The sequence below is a fragment of the Typopeltis vanoorti genome, chromosome 24 (assembly GCF_054136105.1).
Source record: "Typopeltis vanoorti isolate ZY-2024b chromosome 24, IOZ_Tvanoo_1.0, whole genome shotgun sequence".
Taxonomy (NCBI): domain Eukaryota; kingdom Metazoa; phylum Arthropoda; class Arachnida; order Uropygi; family Thelyphonidae; genus Typopeltis; species Typopeltis vanoorti.
In genome coordinates, this window is record NC_143572.1 from 42,907,271 (window position 1) to 42,924,567 (window position 17,297).

At 37.0% G+C, this 17,297-nt stretch overlaps 1 protein-coding gene across 2 annotated transcripts in view; it reads left to right on the plus strand.

The window, feature by feature from the left end:
- Positions 1-699: 699 nt before the first annotated feature.
- LOC150093135 (triple functional domain protein-like) overlaps positions 700-17,297 on the plus strand; it is a 396,873-nt gene continuing 380,275 nt past the window's right edge. For both annotated transcript variants that reach the window (XM_090413319.1, XM_090413321.1), the window contains exon 1: positions 700-1,058. In XM_090413319.1, the coding sequence (XP_090269445.1) occupies positions 891-1,058 (168 nt within the window). In that variant the 5' untranslated portion in view covers positions 700-890. The remainder of the gene's footprint in view (positions 1,059-17,297) is intronic.

A 17,297-nucleotide genomic window follows, 5' to 3' on the forward strand; every position in this document is an offset into this window, starting at 1 on the left:
TCTGAATGATTGAAGCAAATAAATCTAAATACAACGATACAAACTATCCTCCCCTGATATGCCAATGGCTGCTCTGCTAAAGAGGCTTGCAGTACACTATTTATTGCAACGATTAGAACAATTCCGGTAATTAAGTGAGAATTTAAACCATATCTTCATCGGATTACGCAACAGCAGTATGTCGGAACTGCTGCAACTAACTATTAAACGGGAGCTAAAAATCTTGCCAAGAAATGCGTCTAACCGAATGTGTTAGTCGCGCAATGTCCCGTCATATTTTATGTTTCTTTTTTGAGGGGTGCAAGTGTGGTTACTCCTCCTGTCAGTTACAACGACAAGTCGAGATTGTTATCATTCGGAATCACGGAACCCGGCTTGGGACAGCGTTTGATATCCCGTATCTGTTTCCGAGATGTGTGATAGCCACGCTCACGTGCCGTTATATCTGATCACATGACGTACGCTAAGAAGAGACTGGGTGAGGGAGTAACCCCGTCTACTATGGGTGCGACTTGATGACGTATTCGAGAGAGAGAGAGAAAGAGGAGAAAAAAAAAAAAATACAGGAAGTCTGCTTGGCGGGTGCCTTGTGCTGCGCGGGTCTGTTGCTTACCTACCTAGGTGATATACGGGACGTCGACACGTTCAGCTGTCCCACCGCCCGTCGCGTGAAAAAGAGAACGCTGATTTCTCCACACTTGGGATGATGTAGCGGTGTACTTAAACAGCAATAAACAAGGTGAGTTCGGGGAGGAGTAAAAGCTGTTGGATACCCTCACGTGATTCGAAGACAGGGAGCTTAGTTTACCTGACGGGAACACCATTTAATGACCGCGCTGGATTACTGTGGTGTAGCCGTTTGACTCGATTTCCAACCGAAATCAGTTGCCATGAGAAAATTAAGCCTCAACTGGTTTCGTAGTCTTTCGTATAGCCCATCAGGAGCTGCTGCTCGACAAGCTCATGATGACGACGGTGGAGAACAGAATAAGGGAAATTATACACGGATACGACATTACAGTACCATTCCCGAGGACCTTGCCGCCGACATTAAAAAGGTAGGTGAAAACCAATGATTGCTTATCGAAAGTTATATGACTAGCATAGAAGTGTTTACAACAACGGCAGTTATGCACTTCAAATGATCACTGCCTACACTTAAAGACAGTAATCAGTTTGGAAGGCAATCAGCTATTTCATGTGTGGTAAATTATTGTTTTTGCTTATTGGATAATGTAACTTATTAAGGGTTTTATAAAAAAAACAAAGTTGCTGTATACTAAGTAAATTTTGACCAAGCACGGCGCTGATGTGTACTGATCAAACACTGTGAACTCATACAAACTGAGGTCGTCCTGAATCGGCCAGCTATATCGAAATAGACTATTCGTATATCTTGCTGTAATTAGATACTGCATGTAATAAACAAAACGTTTTAGTACCTCGCGAAATAAATGAAAGGTGTACATGGAAGCTTGTGCATCTGCACAAGATTATAAAAAATCCCAAAAATTTAAACCATTGCCTGGAGTAGGCCCACTCATTTTTTTACTGCACTGATTGGAATAAAAGTGATAAAATCAGTAATTCAAAAATAAATAAATTTTGTAAGTAACTTTTTTTTTTTATAAGTAGAAATTAAGAAACCACATTCTGTCGGATTTTTCCAGATTCTGTCAGATCGATAATCATGACTAATTTACGAACTCATATTTTTTTTTTAAATTAATATTTAGCATTTCTATGGAATCTCAGAAGTGGCGTAGTATAAAGTGTCCTTCTCCATTTCCAATGTTGGTGTTTTCTTCTAGTCGTAGTTCAGTTAAATAGACCAAACATTAGACTTGAATTATATGTAACGAAAAGGTTATCCTAAGCGATTCTTAATTCAAAATGGCTTGGCTTCGTTTATTTGGACTCAACAAGGTACTGATATTGTCTCCTGCTGATTACAGCAATGGACAAACTTCTAGATTAGTTTTTGGATTTTGGAAAGAAGCACAATTCTGATGTAGAAAGTGGAAATCTATATACCATCTGTGATTTCCTGATATATATATATATATATGTGGAAATCTATATACCATCTGTGATTTCCTGATATATATATATATATATATATATATATATATCAGGAAATATATTAATGTATATATTTAAATAAAAATCTCATCCACAAAAGCCTCTTATCCTATATATGTACATTAATAAGTATCGTAATAATAGTAAAATATTAGATGGGCTGAGGATGAAATTTATCTTCCACTTAAAGACAATCACAAACATCCATGCCCACGGCTGGATTCGAACTAGAACGAATATACCAACCGTTCAGCCAACCAGGCCAGCACTTGCTAGCTTTGTCTTCTTTCTAGATATTCGAAAATGCGAAACGTTCAACTATAATCATGAAACAAATTTATTGTAGCAATATTTATTCAATCATTCTATGTGACATGCTCTCTAAATTTTGGAGATCTCCCCTTCTCTGGAGTGCACCCAATTCGGGCTCTTTATTCTATTGAATCCCATGACACATCACAAGAAGCAACTTCACAATCCACTCAGCTGCACTCCAGCGATTAAAAAGATGTTTTGTATGTCAATCGCTTGTTTCTATCAAAGTGAGTTCTTTTTTTGCAGATAGGAAGAGGGGTACGGAATCCCAGATGGAACCCTATGAAACCGATTGACTTATTATCAATGGAAAAGTTCTTATAAATGATTCTAATTATGACTAGATTGAAAATCTAAAAGCACTAATTTTATAACAACATAACAAAACACAAAAGATGAAATTCATATATTAAATGAACGTTTTATGTATTTAAAACACTTATGGATTTAGCAAAAGCGTGTACCTTATTATGCTAAATAACGCCGTATCCTGAATTTTCTTGCAGTAATGGGAACAAATAAGCAGCATTTAGTTTGGGTATCCATTCTCTAGTTAGTTACCTGTTTATCACATGTAAATGAACTCTGCTCAAATATGTGTGAGTCAAATATCGCTGTGAACTATGAGAAAATAACTGCTGGCCTGGTTGGTTGCAGCCATAAAGAGTAGATAGTTCAGTGGGGATCAATAAGTTGGAAAGCAGTGCTTTTGAGCCCAACAGGACAAAATATTTAGTCAAGTTGCTTCTATAGGTTGGGGGGGGGGGGATGCAAAGAATGATGCGAGGGATATGTATCTGCAAATAAACTCAGTAAGTGGAAGGCAGGTAATTATTATGGGCGACTTCAATTATGGGGATATTGAGTGGTAAGAGATATCATCCAGGTGAAGGAAGGTATTCCAGTATTACAAACAGAAGTTGATGTGGAAGTAGAGGTAAGAAAGTTGAGGTGTATAGGATATTACAGAATCTTGGGTTGAATACAGCTAAAGGTTTGGATGGAATATCAGCTTGCGTATTAATATGCTAGGGAATTGGTAGTGCTTTGATTGGATTGTTTAATTTGCGTCTCGGCTCTAGTCCCAAGAGAGTGGATGGAGGGGAAAATAATTCCTTTTGCATAAAGGAGGTTCCAAGACCAAAGTAGCAAATTATCTACCGATCAGCATTTCAAGACTAGAACTAGTGATCGAGGTATTGGAGATATAGGATACCGCATGGAATTCTGATACATCAAATGCGGGTGAATATGAAGTTGATCTTGATAAGCAGGTGCTTGATGAAGAAATACCACACAATACTTTATTCGAGAGTAGAGTCCAGGAGGCCCGTGATCAGTGGCGTGCCACACAGGGCTCTGTACTTGGGTCACTACTTTTAATTTGAATATTAATGATATAGAAAATGATCTGAGGGAAATAAATATTCAGCTGTTTGTAAATAATGCAAAATCATTGTACAGTAACAGTTAATAAAGATTATGTTGATATTTTACAGGAAGATTTAAATAGACTTGCAGTATGGGCAAAGAGAACGGATGTCAATTTAGTGTGGCCTAGTGTAAGGTTATGCATTTTAGAGCAAAAAGATTACCCGTTGTATGTAATACAATGGGTAATCTTTTCACAAATCATTGATGAAGCCAATGATTTTTGGTGTTGGTGCATAAGGAGTTGAAGTTCATAGGGCATATTACACAAGTGGTTAAAACTGTACATAGGATTACCTGGTTATTGGAGAACACCCTGACGAGTAGAAATAAGGTTAGGATAGGACTTTACAAAAGTCCTATCAAGACTTTTGCATAGCCCTGATCCCTGGGTTTCTTGAAGATGCGGAAGAGATGGAAGGGATCCGGAGGCCAGTGACCAAGATCGTGGCAGATGTATGGGATGCTTCATATGAGGAGATATTGAAGAGTTGTGGGTCACAAAGGTTGGTTTGATAAGGGGGAATATAATACAGGCATAAAAGTGGATCAAACGCTTTTTATAGTATTGATATGGAAGAAATTTTTCAGTACGTGATTAGTGTGGGAAAAACCAGAGGTCATCCCAAGTGAAATTAGGAGTGTACTTAACAAGGGCGAGAGGACGAGATTTTTTATTTGGGGAGTGGCGAATGAGCGAAACAGGTGGACAGAATCAGTTATGAGTGCTTTATCGGTGAATGAGTTCAAAGAAAAATATGACAGGCATTGATAGTGTTGATGTTGATATATTCAGTTAAAACTTGTATTTTTTTTTTTTTAGTAAAACATTCTTAAAAATGAAGCGATCAGAGATAGTATACAGTATTCTCAACAGGTATCACTCTAATGTCCAATTCAAATCCATTAAAATGGTAAAAATTTACAAGTAAACACTGAAGAAATATTAAATGCTGGATCCAACATCATCGTCACCACTATACCCGAGGTAAATGAGTTGGGGAGGTGGGGGGGGGGGGGGCAGAGAAACGAACAGAAATTCTGTGAATGTTTGTTGTCATGTGTACAGTTTGACTTTTTTGTTTTTAATTATTATTTTGTTTTTGATGCTGATATGAGTGCTGAGAGAAGCTGTTATTCCACTTGTTCCTCTTTTTATTTTTTGTCTTTTTTTTTTCTAGTGTGTATTCAAGACTAGTCTACTTTCTGTTATCGTTAAAGATGTCAAAGCGGTTCCCCTCCTGACTTGTAGATTAAGCGTTACAGTTTTCACCAAAATAGCACGGCGTTGTGCGAAAACTTCCTGCTGTACATTTTTTGTTTGGTTTTTCTTTTAACCGACAACCAACAGCTTGTTAAGGAGAGAGTTATAAGGTTAATAGGTAACATTAATATTTTAGCCAGGTTGCGACTATACATTTTGACACAAATTTGGTTTTACGCCAAACGATGAAGGAGATGATATTTATATCGTGAGTTACTCATCTGTGAAATTCTTCTGTCTATCTAATTGCCATCTCTATTACCGAGCGTCGCCTATTATAAACAGCACATCGTGAGTGGTGGAGCTGTGCTGAAAACATCCTGATCTTGTCTGTGTTGCGTGTCTCTATCGGCAATACATTGTATATGAAGGGGAAAAATGGACAGTTAGCGTGCGAAACAATTTAGGAAACATGAAATATTACTATTAAAAACAGCTGGAATGATAGCCCTGCATTTTATCACCTTTGGTCTGACTTTAGACACACCCTAAAGTCATAATAATAAAAAAAGAAAAACTAGTATATACAGGGTGTTCGGGATAAATTTGACAGTTTCGTAAGGAAAAAGAAAATCTTCTTTGTATCTATTAAATTTAATGAATTGACAAAAAAACATTACAGGCAGAGTTAATTACAATACTATCAACAAGATTTACTCAAAATAACCACCATTAGCATCGATCACAGCTTCAATTCTGCTTCGGAACCTCGAACAAGCTGATGCTACAGTCTCCCTGGGAAGGGCCGCAAAAACTGTTTTAATTTTATCCATTAACTGGGCTTTTGTATTACTGGAAGTGCGATTGGTGTCTTTTTCAACTGCGCCCCATACAAAATAATCCATGGGGTTAAGGTCTGGGGAGTTTGGAGGCCAAACATTTGGACTGGTGAAGTCGTAGAAATTTTCAGACAACCATTTTTGACTTTTCCCAGAGGTGTGGCAAGGGGCCGAATCCTGCTGCCATACACACGGCCTACCATTGGCTACCCTTGTTATCCAGGGCTTGACTACAGTTAGCAACTCCACGAACAAAGCCCGAATTCCAATGCCAGGGTTCTTCAACACCTGTTCCTGCAGATTTGCGAGGAATTCTGCTGTACGAACGCAATCAGATCGTCTGCTAGGGATCTTTCTTCTTGCTACATCCTCGTAGTCACCATTGCAAGTCTCTAGTTCATGCCTGATTGTTTTTACTGTATTCAGGGAGCATTGGGCAGCAGTCGTAATATCCTTATTTTGATGGCGGGCACGAATCATCATGATACAAGTTATTCTCTTCCATGATTCAGGTGGGTTCCAGCTATCCATCCTTTCTGACATCTTGTATATGAATGAAGAAGGGTCCAAACTTTTAAATGAAGAGAAGTGTGTGTTAATACATGTAACTTACGGAAAAATATAATTAATTATAAATATGTCAAATTTATCCCGAACACCCTGTAGATGCGTGTTTTTTTTTTCTCAAAGTTAAAGACAATCAAAAAAAAATCGCATTAAAAAAAAAAAAAAAAGATTTATCCGAGGGCCGCATCACAATGCGTATCTAGTAATTTAGTGAGCAGCAGCGACACAACCTCAATAGCTGCGCACTAATCGCGCGCTCTCGTTCCCCGTGAGCGGCCGGAGCATGCGCGTTAGAACAAAACGCTGCAAGAACTCTACTTTGCCACATCTAATAGTTGAAAAACACGTGGGTGTATAGTGATGTAAACACACCAAATAAAATTACCAACATCGAGATTATCGATGAGTGATAGAATTAAAATATCTAATACGCATCGATTCAAATTGTTATTTTATTTTTTTTCTCTCGTGAAAATCAAAATCCACAAGCGGGCAGCACAGAATCGCATTGCGGGTCGTGTTTTGGACAGCCCTGCTTTACATCTTCGTGCTCTACGAGAGAAAACAAATAGCTGCAAGTGTTTAGGTTTCTCTCTGTTTCTTTAATTTTTAAGTTAAAGAAACAGAGAGAAAGACGAAGCAGCTTATGACTTCCACGCAAAAGGCAGCTAGAGTGCGATGGTGTAAGCAAAGATTGTGGGGGTCAAGAGGACTGGAAAAAAAAGTACTTTTTAGCGATGAAAGTATGTTTCGTGTGTCCCATGGTCATCAAGGGATACGTGTTTGGCGTCTTAAGCAAGAAGCATTTGATAAAGAATGCATGAAACGTGCGGGGAAATTTGCAACCTCTGTCATGGCATGGGCTTGAATGATCACAGAGGGTCCAGGCAGGCAGGCTGTGTAGTTTGCACGAAACAGTCAATTCCAAAGTGTACCAAGAAATTCTTGAGCACTTTATGTTACCGGCCTCAGAAGGTTTATGTGATGATGATGATGATCTCCTTTTCAAAGAGATTCAGCTTCTTGTCACACTTCAAGACCACTAGATGTCTCAAAGAAATGCGAATCAATGTAATTCCTTGGCCGGCAAACTCACCAGATTTAAACCCCACTGAGAATTTGGGAGGAATTATGAAGAAAGTTTTCAAGAAATTGCCCCTAGAAAGAAAAATGAACTTGTTTCTAGTCCACAGACCATATGGGCATGTTTTGATTAAAAAAAAAAAAAAAAAAGACTGTGAACCGTAATAGATAATATGTTCCAAACGCTTACGAACGGTCATAAAAGCTAAGGGGGGGGGGTAACAAAGTACTAATTATCATGTTGTTTCCCTTTGACTGTAATTGTTGTGCATTTATTTTCGCATTATTCTAATATTCTGAACCACGTTAAAAATTATTCTAATTTTGTGAATGTTTTCAAATAACAGTTTTCTTCTAATTCATCTTACATTTTTATGTGTTTACATGGTTATATAATCTACAAAATATGTAGATTTAGATTATGCTAATTCATATTTAGTAATAATTATTTTCTATGCAATAAATAAGAATTGCAAATCATTCAAATACATTTTCTTTGATTATTCTAATTTTTTGATTCGGAGGTGTATTTAGCCGTGATGTGTATTCGAGAGAATTTTTGTTTATTATTATTTTTCCTTTCTTTGTTGAGCATTTTCGACCAATGAACGATGGGAGTGGAACGTCACTTTTAATCTTTTATCCTTTCCAAGTGAAAGTAAAAAACGTCTTTTAACATTTTAGTATAATTTTAAAATTTCTGGTAAAAATCTGTGAATTTACTTGACGTTCACTTACCTAAATGTATTTGTTTTTCCAAAACTGATAAAAAAAATTGTTAGGCTAACGTTATATATATGTTACGGTTAAAGTGATAAATCCGGTTATTATTAATAATTACCGGTTAAAGTAAATAATTGACGAGAATTAATCACTTTAACCGGTTAAAGTGAATAATTGCTAGAGGAGTCTGGTAAATGTAATAAAAGTATGTTTATAGGTTTTGTATATAGGTTTTCATTCTCAATAGAAATGATAATAGCTTAGGTTAGATTATAATGAAAAATGTAAGGAAAGTACTTCTTTTGCACTCAGTTAAATCAGAAATCATTATAACCTAACCTAACCTGGATGTCGCATGTCGAACCAGAGTGTAGTCGCAGTTTGTAGCGGGCAGATTAATGGGGATGAAAGAAAAACGTTGTTGTGGGCCGAGCTTAATGATTGCGGGCAGATAAATGGGAATAACAAATAAAAGTTGTTGTGGGCAGAGGATTGGGGATAATAGATAAATCAGAGAGGAACTGATCAGTGTTTTTCTCCATTGATGAGGAAAGAGGTACAGCGACGAAGTTTATCTATAACCCCATTCATCTTCCCCCGAAACGTTTATTTGTTATCCCCATTTATCTGCCCGCAATCATTAAGCTCGGCCCACAACAACGTTTATCTTTCATCCCCATTAATCTGCCCACCACAAATTACGACTACACTCTGGTTCGACATCCAGGTTAGTTTAGGTTACGTTAGGTTATAATGATTTCTGGTTTCATTGAGTGCAAAAGAAGTACTTTCCTTATTTTTTTTTCCATTATAAACTAACCTAAACTAACCTAACCTTTATTGGTTAGGTTAGTTTATAATGATTTCCAACCGATAAAGGTTAGGTTAAGTTAGTTTATAATGATTTCTGATTTCATTGAGTCCAAAAGAAGTACTTTCCTTACTTTTTTCATTATAAACTACCTAACCTAAGCCGTTATAATTTCTATTGAGAATGAAAACCTATAAACATGTTTTTATTACATTTACCAGACTTTTCTAGGAATTGTTCACTTTAACCAGTTAAAGTGATTAATTCTCGAAAATTATTCACTTTAACTATTAATAATAACCGGGAATTATCAATAATAACCGGATTTATCACTTTAACCGTGACATATATATATATATATATATATATATATATATACATACAGGGGCGCGCCTGTGTGCAAAACTTTAGTTAGCGCCCCTATTCCCCCCCCCTCCAATAAAAAATCACTTTAAAAAACGTTTTTTTAAAAGTATTTCCTCCTCTTTGGCGCCTTTACTCACCTGGCGCCTGTGTGCGTCGCACACATTGCACATATGGCCGGCGCGCCCCTCTCTCTCTCTATATATATATGTTTTTTTTTTTCTTTTGTCCTCGGCCACTGGATGAATACACTGCGCTATGATGCTATGCAGGATGTTCGGCAAATGATGCCCAAACTCTACTCGCCACGCACATTTGAAAAGAGTGTGGTTCCGTAAAAGTGAGAGGTCATTATTAACTGTATTGCCCTCTTCTTGATGCAGTGCAGGTGTTTGATGCACTATACCAAATGCGAGAATAACATCCTAACGGTGTACAGACAGATTTGTGGAAGGTCACCAGGTGTAGGAATAAGAGTAGTGCTTTGAGTGGAAAATGAATTTTTCTGGAGGCTGTGGATGTGTAGAAATGCTAGATAAGATAGCTCAAGAGGAGAAATCTGATCTTATCTAGAGATTTGGTATAATAAGCGGGTTAAGAAGGTTGTCCACACTCCCTGAAATATGGCAAGTCGATTGGTATTTAAGGAACTGGGTTGGAAAAATCTTGAAACTATGAATGTTTGACGTCTTCGTGGTTTCTCAAATGAAGAAAAGAAGTGGAAGAGACTGCTATCAAGAAAACTACAAATAAGATCTGAGATGAGACAGAGTCATTCATGTATATGAGGAAAAGCGTGGGCGAAAGTAGGGAGCCCCGAGATAGTCCAACATCGGTGGGGAATCTGAAAATTAGAGAGGAAACTGGCGATCCGTCTGCTAAAGGTGAAGGCCATCGCATAGTAATTCAGCCAGTAGGCCTTTAGGCTGCCATATCCGAACAAATGCCCTGGACTAGAGAACTATTAAAAGTAACTCATACAAGTCTCTTTGAATCTTTCTATGGCTTGATCGAAAGGTGAATCGTAATGGCTAGGAGTGTCAGAATTCATATTTGTGGTCACTGATTAATTGTTGGGCCTCCGGGTAATGAAAAAGTTAATTATCAATTACGCTCTCTATTATTTTAGAAAACTGAAGTGATAACCGCTATTATTGTTATTATTATTTTCCTCAGCAGTTGCGAGTGATGTGAAATGCTGATTTTTTTTTCTTCTTTTGCTTGGACCACATCTGCTAGAGCAGTGCTTCTCATACTTCTGGATGTCAGGGTCCCCTTTGGAAAAATTAAAATATTTCACGGCCTCCCCCTTGAAAAAAATCGTAATATAGACTATATTATTGTAATATTTATTGTATTTATATTCAATACAAAACATACACAGCGAATATTGCAAAAATCAAATGCAAATATTACGTTTTTATCATCTTGCATACCCATTTGACATAGCACATTATCTCATATTTTTATATAGATAGATATATTGTTATTGTACATTTGCAGTACAAGCACATGAAACGTAAAACGATTAGTAATAAAGAAAGAATGAAACACATAAAAGAAGTTTAATAACAGTTTAATGTGATGGATGTGTTTCAATACTGCTACACAAAAAGTCAATATCAAGTGAAATATTCGAAACTGCAATTCTTAGATTTCTGCTTCGAAATGAAACTTGTACGAATAAGCAGATATTTACTAATATTCATTAAGCGCCGAAATGCGCAGGAAGCAAAATTTGTGAACCCGCACCAATGTGTGATTTTTTTCCATTAAAATTTAAAAAAATAACAAAAAAGAAATAATAAATAATAAAAATTAAATACGCTTTTTTTAAGATAAAAAAAATCTACTTAGTCTTAAAAGATTTTAAATTTGTTTTCATTATTTCACGGAATCCCTCAACAAAACCTACGGCCCCCAGTTTGGGAAGCGCTGTGCTAGAGAACCAAGGTGTGGCTACTGTTTTATCGGTGAACAGGGTGATGGTCTTTATTCCAGCTGGAATTATTTCAGTAATTCGGTCAGAACAAAGTACGAATAAGGTGAGAGGAAGCATTAATCAGATCATGGGAAGAAGAAGACGTAAGGAGGTCACCTCATTTTGAATCATTGTGGCGCTAAAGAATATGAGATTAAGAATTGATAGACGTCCCCTTAGAAAAGGAAATGTGGACGAGGTGGTCTGAGTTACCATGAAAAAATCTAACGGAGTTAACAACAGTGACTTTTTTTTTTAATATGCTATCGATTCCATACATGAGTATATAGCACATCAGTGCACTGTGTGTAACGTGAGGGATGGGAAAGAAGAAATCTGCTGACATTTTTTTCTTAAAGAGTCGGGAAGCACTTCATGAGGATGACTGCTCCAGAGGTCGATACAATAAATGAGGAAGAAGCGAACAGGTTATATCGAAAAGGGATGTTGGGCAGCTGGTGTTCTTATTTTAACAGACTCGGAAATCAGAGTAATAATGATTGCCAGTTCAACTGAACAGTGGTTATGGATGGAGCTGTAAAAAGGACAGAGCCGAAACACTGTTTCTATGAGGTTGTGGTTGAAGTGAGAGAGGAATCATCTCTCATCCGAAACTTCTCCTTTGGACAGCATCACGAAGGTGAAGGTTTCGGGTGTACCACCCGAAGCATATGAACAGTACTCTGCGGATGGGTGGATTTGAAATGCATACAGGATTAGCCTGAAGATGAGCAAAAGTAGGGTCTTGAGCCGAAAATAATGGCTAGTTTTTAAAGGCTGAGGAAGCTATTGATGTCGTGTATTTCTGCCAGGAGAGGCTGTAGATTAATGTCAGTTCAAGGAACGAGATCTGATCCTGCCTGGTGAATTGTGTATTACTAAGGGTAAGGGTAGATGAGATGATATCCCTTTTACAAGACTGTGAAGAACACAATAACAGTGCCACCCACCTAAGTAATTTCTCCATGTGTGAAGTAATGGGCCAGCCTGATTGGCTGAATTGTTCGGTTTCCACTTTCCAACTAAGAGGCTGCGGGTTGGGATCCACTCCAGGGACATGGATGTTTGTAACTGTCCTATGTGGAAAGGGCATCTGCGATCCTACCACTTCTTCTAACAGAAGGGCTTCACCCTCAAAAATCATACCGCATCTACGGACGCCAAATGTGAATAATGTAAAAGAATTTTGAAAATGTCATTAAGGGTAAAATCTCACATCGGATTTGATTATATTTAAAATTTGTCCCCAGGGATGCATGCCTTAGCTAGTTTATTAACTTCACCCCCTCCCCCGCACACACACAAACACCCTCTAAAAAAAAATAAAGAATTCTATTATTATAACGTTCCGGGAATGATATTGTTCCAGAGCTCAGAAGATGTCTGGAATGTTTTTTTAATGCAACCTGCCCTATCACAGAGCTCTCTTGTCCTATCCCATTCGTCTGTCACAAACGTCACAGTTTGGAGGGGAGGGGGAAAATAATAATAAGTAAACAAATATTTTCATGAATTTTGACCGCAACTTCTATAGTTATAGACAAGAATATCCACACTGTCATATATTGAAATAATACCATCTATAAATAACTGACCTTTCGTTACAACTCAACAGTTTGCCAAACAACTGAAACTGATTTTTTCCAAATGTAGTGTTTCTAATCCGAAAAATTCTTTAAGTCTTCTAAGAAATGACTTCTTCAACGTGGCATCGTTTGAGATATTATCGCCTGCCTGTCACATAATGTCGCATTTTCCAGATCTCCCCCCCCCCCCTCAACCTCCTAAAGTGTGACATTATTTTAGGACGCTTACTCAGCATTAATTTTACAACCCAAGAGGAATTAAATTCTTAACGGAACGCAGTGTATATGTAAATTGCTTAAAAATAGTTCCGTAAAGTGGATAATTTGTGTCAACGGTTGATTTTAAATGACGACTGTCTCTTTTTTTTATTACTTATTCCAACTTCCCCAAAGTTAAATATTTATCTGTTCTAATAAAGACAAAAAGGAAACAAAAAAGTTAACTCGTTGGAATTTCTATATGGTGCGGCGTGTTCTAACTCTATAGTTCTAAAGTTTTTGTTTGCCCCCCCCCCATTCCCCAATTTTTGGCATTGACATTTTACGCAGACACGAATGGAAACTGCACAGGTTGAATGAAGTTGAAAAATTGCCAGAAACAGTGAGTAGGCAGGAATGATATTCAGTAATGTTGCGACACGTGTAGGGCAACATAAAGGGGAAAAGAAAGCAAACAAAAACGGGGAAAAAAGTTGGGATTGCGTTTTCATCTTTTGTTATGCAAGCATTCTGCATGTTGGAAGGCTAACGTACACAGATTAAGAGTTGGTAAAAAGATAGTCCAGAAAAACAAGAAATAGAAGCCATATTATAAAATTTACCTAAAATGCTACAGTTTTACTCAATGCAAAATTATTCAACGGTCGAGACTGTTGCTTACTGTAATACAAACATAATCTCTAACAAAGATATCTTAAGGAAGTAAAGGCACAGCCTAACAGAGATTATTTTCAGATATCGATAACAGAATACGTTACTTAACTTTTTACTCAATGGAACGAGGATAGAATTAATCAGGGATGACTTAATGGTATACTTCAATCGAACGGTGTTTTCCTAGATATTTGTGCTAAGGATTGGAAATGGAAAATAATATATCAACATTACACGCCAAAACAAAACAATGAAATATATGACAAAGGGAAAACTAATAAAGATAAACTGTGTTTAAAAATTTGTGAAGCGAAACTGATAAAGAAAAAAATACAGCAATACTAGAACCAAATAAAATGAAAGTAGGCCATAATTAAAATTTCTGAAATATAAAATTTCAGGTAACTCCAAATATAAATAAGATATTAATCTTAGATTTGCTAAACTGACTGGAAATGGAGCTGTCACAACCAGTGGCGCGCCCAGATGGGTGCGCCACTGGTTGTGACTGGTTTCCCTGCCCCCAAAGAAAAAGGGAAAAAAAAACACTAGAAAATTTTCCAAAACTCTCTTCCTAATTAATAAAATTCATTTTTTAAATTTATGTTGTGTCGTGTCTTCTATAATACTTATGAATTAGCGAACATTGCAGATGCTCAGTCATAGGTCGGATGCGATGCGTAGTGTGTATTCTCAAATCGTCTATTCAACTCCCCCCGCCCAAGAGATTAAATCCTGACTGGATTTAATCTCTGGTCACAATATTAACCAATCCATACGGCTAATAAATCTAAATATTTTTTAAAATTTACTAATTCAAGTTTCTTTTTAAAGATATGCTGTATGAATATGGAAACATACCTGAATATTGTTCAATGGAAAAACTAGAATCTGTAATATAAAGATAAAAACTATTATCTTAAATGTAGACTATTTAATTATATAAAATGTTTTAAAGTACAGAACTTGATACAGCTGAAATCAGTATGAAAAGAAAATTATTCTTATTATTATATGTACGCATCTTCAGGGAGTCCACGATAGAAGGTGCAATTCCATCATAAAAGCATTCATCAAAGATGCACCATATCATAATGTCCACTGGTAGCTTATTCCATTCACTCACTACACGCCTTGAAAATAACCCAGACCTCTTCTTCATTAACCACACCCTTACTCAGCTTCCAGGAATGATTCCTAGTTCTCCAACCATCCATGAGCTGCAAAATTTCCCCTATATCCACAGTATCCCCCCCTTACAAGCTTTTATTATATTTATATTATATCTCCTCTCCTCCTGCTTCTCGAAGTTTGAAGGCTCCACTCTTTCGGTCTCTCTTCATATGCAAAATTCTACAAGACAGGTATGATTTTGGTTAGCTTATGATGGACCTTTGACACAGTTTCCTTATCTTCATGGAACCCCGGTGACCATACTGAACACTAGTCCAGATAGGTTCTTATCAAGGTCTTGTAAAGTAGGAGAATAATTTCTTTATTCCTACAATGTTCTCTTCAACATTGCAGTTATCTGATGTTACTACCTTAGTAATGTGACCTTTATAAACTTTAAACTCGCTGTCCTCCATCATCCGTAGTCTTTAGATTCATCAACTATTTACAGCTAGTCGCATTAACATAATACTCAATTTGCAAAGTATTTAACCCAAAATGTATAACCTTCAACTTAGTCACATTCAATTGACGCTCTTTAGTATTTTCCCATAGATTCAGTCTGTTCACGTCATCTTGCAAGAATTCTGTAACAGAAATGTCCTGTATCACGTGCGTCAACTTCGCATCGTCTGCATAGAATGAATGCCGTTAAGAAGGGTGCGAGGGCTAGATTTTTCTCTCAGAGGGTGGTGCGTGATTGGAATGGATTGCCTTTGGATGTTGTGTGTGCAAGCAGTGTGAATGAATTCGAGAATAATTATGACAGCTGGTGCGCGTAGTATGTGGCCTCCCTCGAGGAGTAGGTCCAAGGAAAGAACCTGTAGTTTCCCACTGGTCATCCTCATTCTTTTAGATTCAGTTCCTCCGTACATCACGCTTTGATATCTGCGAGATAACCACACCATAATCCTACTTTGAGTGCCCATTCCTTTGAATTTGTATAATAATCTCCCGTGTGGAATTTTACCTTGGCAAAAACCAAAAGAATCATATTATGTTCACTCCCCTTGTCCAACAAACTCCATTGTAAAATATTTGTAGATGGGTAAAACAAGGCCAACCTCTAACAAAGGCATGCTGTCCTCTATAAAAGATCAAAGTGTTATCCACTCATCTTTGCATGCAACTTCTCTCATAGCTTCATAACTACTCCAAAGATACATATTGGTCTATAACTGGTTGCATCAGTTCGAACTCCACCCTAGAATATTGGAATTATCTTCCCCTCCTGCTTATCAGCAATCATGTCCGTGTGAAACTCACACAATTACGTTAAGGGCATAACTTAGCACGTGCTGATATCTCATCCAAACCCACCGTGGTGCTAACTTTAAGCGCTTGCAATACTTTTAACACTTCTAACTCTTCCAATTCTGTCTTTTCACCTACATCCGTTTCAGCTTCTGGAGAACTCAAGAATGTATACTTTACCGAAATGATGGCTTAATACGTAGTTAACTCAGCTATTTAATGCGCAAGTGAAGAACCGAAAATTTATGAAAAAGATAAAAATATCTAAATCAGAAACATGGAATAACAAGGACGTGAATATAAGCTAATAAAATATCAAATTATGACTGTGCAAATGTAGAAAAATTAGAAACGAGAAGGGGGGGGGGGCGAAAAGCCGACAGTATCCTGCTATGTATATTCTTAAGGACTGTACAGGACACGATGTCGCTGCTGTATGATTAAGTTTCTATTATTATTAATGTCCTGTCAACAATTTTCTTCCAAATTATTCCGTTACAATATTATAAACATAGAATATAAATAAAGAAATAAAATAAACAAAGAAGGACATGAAGTTATTTAATAAAATTTGTAATAATAATAATAAATACCTGATAGCCGGAAATGAGCATTCATTTGAAATGAAATGCCCCTGTTTTAATATTGACATGTAGGTTTGTTTTTTTTTTCCTTTCATTTGTATTTTATAGGATCTTGTAGAAAGTTTATTTTTCCAGTTGGTTACAAAGTAAATTATATTTGCTGAGAAATGATATTTTTGTTTAATCCTATACCCAAGTGTAAACAAACAACGTTTGCACGTGAAGTATCTTCATGACCGGGCTGCTTGTGTATATAGAGGCTGATGACTTCACATCAATTGCCTTAGTATCCCATAATGCAAAGCACACATCCTTTCGGGTGCGTATAATACTATGCATTATGAGGACCACTACCCCAAACCGGTTTCGACCATTATCTCATCAGTGGCAGCCACCTTGCAAGACACAAAAGGTGAATGAATGCAGAA